General features: G+C 36.2%; 1 protein-coding gene across 1 annotated transcript; it reads right to left on the bottom strand.

Moving 5' to 3' along the window:
- Positions 1–673: 673 nt before the first annotated feature.
- LOC117178452 lies at positions 674–1,090 on the bottom strand. The gene has a single exon (XM_033369878.1). The coding sequence runs from the start codon at positions 1,088–1,090 to the stop codon at positions 674–676; it is 417 nt and encodes a 138-aa protein (XP_033225769.1).
- Between the last annotated feature and the right edge of the window lie 5,183 nt (positions 1,091–6,273).

The raw sequence follows: 6,273 nt of genomic DNA, 5'->3' as shown, positions 1-6,273 counted from the left end.
CATTTACATTATATGAAACACAGTGATTTAATGTATATATATTTATTCACTTTCAAGAGAAGTACGACTCAACTCGGTAGAGGTTGAGTTAAAACTGAGGTCTGGATTTTTCTCGCTATCGTCCCCCGGTCCCCCTTCTTATCGTAGAAGAAGCGGGAAAAGACAGAAGAGCAGGAAAAACAATGCCCCGGTCATGGTCACAGAACCCACTTATAATAAATAAACAATCATACAGTAATCTTCGCAGATTCGAAGACAATCCCAATTAGTAAATCAATCAATACATTTTGTGCGACAATCCATCCTCCCCACTCGGCTAAGAGGACGATTAATATATCATTTCAATCTTATAATCATGAATTTTTATAATCTATCTGCGCACAACATTTTACATAGCATTATTGATAGATTTAAATGAAAAAATAAAAAAAGGAAAACTTGGCCACAATTTCAAGCGCTGACGTTGTTGGTATCAATGGGTAAGGGTGCTAGTTTTGTCACGTTTCGTTTGAATGTATTTTTGGCCGTTTTCACGTTGACAGTTCTCATGATTCCATCCGATCCAGGAAATGTTTCAATGACACGCCCCATTGGTCACTGCATGGGCGGAATGTTGTCTTCCTTAAGGAGAACGATGGATCCCACCTTTATTTGGTGTTCTCCGTTTTTCCACTTATGCCGAATGTTTAACTCCTTGAGATATTCCTTGTGCCACCTTCTCCAGAAGTGCTGACGCATTTTTTGTATGTCGCGCCGATGCGGAAGGTGATGCTGAAGTGAAATCCACCTCTGGTAGATTTGTGAGAGAGTCACCTATTATGAAATGACCAGGAGTGAGAGCAAGCATGTCGTTTGGATCACAAGAAATACGTGTGAGAGAGCGTGAATTTAGGATCGCTTCGACTTCGATGGCAAACGCATTAAGTTCTTCAAAAGTAAAAAGGATATCACCTATGACACGTTTAAAATGATGTTTGAATACCTTAACCGTAGCTTCCCATATTCCTTCAAAGTGAGGTGATAAAGGGGGAATGAATCTCCATTCAACCTCTTGGTCACTAAGGACGTGAGAAACCCTTTCATTGTGCATCTCAGATTGTAAGAGACATTTAATATCATTTAGCTCATTATTCGCACCTATGAAATTGGACTCGTGATCGATGGCGGAAAATTTTTTTCTTTTATGTAAAATGGACTACAATAATCGACTCCAACGTTACTAAATGGACGCCTTTGAGTTATACCAATGCTTGGCAAGTTTCCCATTAAGTATTCAGCTGTCGACGGATTTACACGGAAGCATCTGATACATTTACGAATGATCTTTCGCACTTGACTTCGGTCATCTAGGGGCCAAAATCGTCGACGTACGGCATACAACGTTGTCTGTATCCCGGCGTGTTTGTTTTCCAAATGCTCGTTGAGAATTATTAGCCCAGTGATGTGGCTTGATCGTGGAAAGATCATGGGATGCTGTTGAGATTGAGGCATGGACGAGTTTTTTTAATCGGCCTCCGACCCTGATTATTCCGTCTCGATCAATAAATGGATCGAGTGATGTTAATTTGCTCTTTTTGTGAATTCTTCTTCCTATTTTTAAATCGTTAATTTCTTCGGCAAAATGAGTGATTTGAGTTGCACGAATCATAGCCTTTTCCGCATTGTTTATTTCTGATGCTCGTAAAAGCCCCCTTTGAGAGTTTTCTGATTTTAATCGAAGGTAATATGCAACAATTCTTTTTAGCCTTGAGAATGAAGAAAATTTGTTAAAGAATTCTAAATTCGTAAGAGTGTTTAAGCGTAATTCTTTCTTCAACTCGGGGAATTTATTTGATGATGGAATTTCGATTGTAGGTCAAGTGGATTCTTCACGGTTAAGCCAATCTGGACCAAACTTCCAAAGATCATTTTTAATACATTTTTCGGGCATTTGTTCTCTTGATAATGCATCGGCAGGATTGTCATTCGTGCGCACGTCTCTCCAATCTTGAATTTTCGTTTTTTGTTGAATTTGGGAGACGCGATTTGCAATGAAAGTTTCTAAATGATGAGGAGACTTATTTATCCAAAAGTACACGATTGTCGAATCGGTCCAAAAAATGATTTTTTTTATGGAAATATTAAATGCTTTGTGCACTATTGAGAGCTCCGTAACCCTTTTCGCTCGCATCACAAAATCCATTCAGCTGAACGTTAATGGCTCCATTCACGATTACCTTCCTTTCAAAGCGCAAGTCACTAAGCAGTGTTATTTCCAAATAAAATTCCGCTCATGTTTTGTGTATGTTTTTCGGTAATGACTCATCCCAATCTACTTTTAACTCCCAGAGTTTCTGCATGATTATTTTTGCAAATAATATGATTGGGCCTAGTAAGCCTAGGGGATCGAAAAGTTTGGCAATCTCAGAGAGTACCGTTCTTTTAGTAATTTTGGATTTTATCACTGGAGAGTGCACCGAGTAGATTATGCTATCAGTACTGGAGTTCCATGAAACACCAAGGGTTTCTAAAGTTTTACCATCGTTAAATTGGATTTTTTTATTAAAGCTAGTATCTGGAATTCCTCGTAAGAGATTTATATCATTTGAGGCCCATTGACGCATATTTAAACAACCAAGATTAAGCCGATTTATTACAATATCACGTATTTGAACTCCGTCTTCCATAGTTTCTGCCCATGTGATGAGATTATCCACATATAGATCTTTTTCAAGAACAACAGCTGCCTTTGGATGTTGATGACCTTCATCATTAATTAATTTTTTAATAGCCAATGTGGCAAGAAACGAGAAAAAACTGATTACAAATGTCACCGTATTTAATTGAAGTCTCGAATCTCGAATTGTCGATAAATTTTTTCAATATCGCCTGTCACCACATATATGTGGAACATGAATTGAAATATGTGCGATAGTATGTCATCTTGTAATGTGGATCCTGCCATTATTGTATCGTTTAACGGAAGACCGGATTTGGATTTTGCAGAATTATTGAAGACTACTCTGACCCTTGTTATTGAACTATCTTCCTTAAATACCGCATGATGTGGTAGATAAAAACCAAATTTCCCTTGATCTTGAATTGGCGACATGTGACCGAGTGTTAAATATTCTTCAATGATATCCGAATATTGACTTCTTAGTTCGGTTTGATGTTTAAATCTTCGCTTGAGGCGTTTTAAGGCTACGGATAGTGATTCTCCTAATCTCTCATGATTTTGTCAAAAGAGTAATGCTACTATGTATCGACTTAAATCATTACGAGTTGTGTGAATACGAAAATGTTCTTCACATGCAATCTCTTCAGGAGAAAGATGAATTTGACTGAAACCCTCTTCCAATTCCCAAAATTTAGAAATCTCAGATCTAAGCTCCGCAAAATTGCATTTTATCACGCGTGATGTTGTGAGAGACGTGGAATTAACATTTGTGCCTGCGATCCATCCTAGTTCAGTTTTTTGTAAAATTAAATCGCCAGCTCGATCAGATAATATGATTTGACCCCCACAAAATATGGATAACGATGGTCCAGATCCAAGAAGCATGTCCACTTTTGATGGCAAATGAAATGTTGGATCAGCGTGTTGTATATTCGAAGGTATTTTGATTACTTCCCGAGGAATGATATCATTTGGTACTAATTCAGCTATCTGTGGAATCGAGAGGAAGCCAAGTGTTCTTTCATAACTGCTACGTAAAGAACGAATTGTTATTTTGACTATAGCTTAAGCGACTGTTGTTAAGTTATTTAATGCAACCACAGGAACAGAACATCTATTCTTTGGCAATCGTAGTGCTGCGGCTAATTTCTCCGTTGTGAAGTTAGCAGATGAGCAGGTGTCAATAAGAGCTCGACATAGTATCGGTCGTCTGTCTCTATCCAATAAATAAAGCACTGCGCTTGTTAATTATTGATTCATTAGAATTTTTGTCGTTAATGAGATGTATCGATCACTGTTTCCTGTGGGTCCTGTGAGCTATGACTTAAAGAATAAAGACTCAAGATGCAAGAGAGTGTTATGTTTTTTGTTGCAAATCATGCAATTACCGAATTAACATTCCTCTAATTTGTGATTGAATCAAATATAATTTGGACAAAGTGAGGCATCTTGCACAACTCGAATTCTTGCCGGAATTGAAAAACTGCGAAATTTCTCACTTCGGAAAAGGGGGTGAGTCTTGCATCTACAAGTCGGGCATGGTTTTATAGTCGATTTTAGGAAGGCTGTTTTTGCGTTCCTTTGGTTTCCAGAACTGTCTGGTGTGCTACTTGTGTCTTTGTTGAGATATTTATTGTGAGATTGGCGCTGAGATAAACGAGTGGCTGTTCTGTATAAGATTTCCAACATATCGTCGAGTTTAGGAAATTCGTTTTGCTTTAGGGTTTCGTCCCATTTTTCTAATGTCGTCTTATGCAATTTTTCTTCAATGTTTTGAACTATAATTTCTTCTCAAATCTTTACGCCTAATGAAGCCAGTGATAACATGTGTTTTTCTGTATCATCAGCTAACTTTATTAAACCTTCGGAGGTTTGCTTTTCTTCGAAGACGCAGAATTAAACTAAGATGTCGGGAAATAATTGAACGTGTGTCTTGGTATGTTTTTTCTAAGAGTTGCCACGCGCGATTATAATTTTCTTCGGTTATCGAAAAAACTGATACTTTTTGTGCTGCATCAGCTTCAAGTGCCGATTTTAAATATTGGAGTTATTCTACATAAGTTAAATCCGTTTGATCATGTATGAAAGATGTAAAGGAATCCCTGAAAGCAAGCCACTCTTCATAACGACCGCAAAAGGTTGGCAATGTAGCCAGAGGCAACTTTACCCTGCGCTTTGTCTTTTGAACGTCCAAAGTACGATCTATGGTACCTGTAGATTGACCTGCCGGTTGCGTTGATGCTAAAAGGCGTTGACCGTCTGCCACAATTTCAAGATAATCATACTGAATGGCATAACGGTCGAGGACAAGATCGATATAGGGGGTCTCTTTGTCTAACAACTAGATTTGATCCTGCATATCGTCAAAGTTTTCAAAAGTATTTTTTAATCTTTGCAAATGTAAACCTAATTTTATTGCATCCGGTTCTTCTTTACGATATTTGGCCAAGAAGTTTTTTAAATGAGCTATTTGACCCTTGATAGTACCTTTCTTTTTGTTTAGAATAACAAGCTGCTCGTTTTCCATCGTTTCCGATAAATGGAAATAAATGAGTAGTTTTGGAACAAGCTCACCTGTTATACAGTAGCTTATAGAAGCTGAAAGATATTTAGCGAATTTTCATGCATCGATACGGCGTTGTGATGTTCGTAACTGTTGGTAATCCGCCTCGAAGGATCATGTTTTGTCGAGTAATAAATGAACCTTTTATTTAAAGCACTGAACTCACTATTCACCACTTACATTATATGAAATACAGTGATTTAATGCATATATATTTATTCACTTTAAAGAGAAGTACGACTCAACTCTGTAGAGGTTGTGTTAAAACTGAGGTCTCGATTTTTCTCGCTATCGTCGCCCGGTCCCCCTTCTTATCGTAGAAGAAGGGGGAAAAGACAGAAGAGCAGTAAAAACAATTCCCCGGTCATGGTCACAGAACCCACTTATAATAAATAAACAATCGTATAGTAACCTTTGCAGATTCGAAGACCATCCCAATTAGTAAATCAATCAATACATTTTGTGCGAAAATCCACATTTTCTGATCAGAATGAGTCTACATTTATTTTGCTTCTTTTTCTATAAAAGAAAGTCGTTTTTTTAATCAGTTAAAACATATGTTATTATAGTTTAATGTGTATTTTATCTTGCTACGTAATGATTTATTTATAGAAAACTTGTCTTTCTAATTGTTATAAAATAATTTATTATAATTTATTCGTCATCATTTTTATAAAGTATATTTAGATCCAGATATATTATTTCCTTTTGAAGGTAATCTTTTTATTTGAATTAGTTGAAACATATATTATTATAATCCCACGTGCATTTGATTTTGTTGCGTAATTAAGTATTTATCGAAGCATTATCTTTCGAATTTCAAAAAAAAAAACATTTCTTATAAATTAATCTTCACAATTATTATAAAATAAACCCAATTTTAGAATTCAAATCAATTTTTGTGTGTAATTTTGTATTTACCAAAAAAGTGTCTTAATAATTAAATTATTAATATAATATATTGTTAATAAGTTGTTATATATATACTCACAGGAAATCATTTGTGGAATCATATAGGACTGATCTTTTAAGTAGTATAGTGAATGTTTGG

This window comes from Belonocnema kinseyi, chromosome 8 (assembly GCF_010883055.1).
Source record: "Belonocnema kinseyi isolate 2016_QV_RU_SX_M_011 chromosome 8, B_treatae_v1, whole genome shotgun sequence".
Classification (NCBI taxonomy): Eukaryota; Metazoa; Arthropoda; class Insecta; order Hymenoptera; family Cynipidae; genus Belonocnema; species Belonocnema kinseyi.
This window is presented reverse-complemented; position numbering and strand designations above follow the sequence as displayed.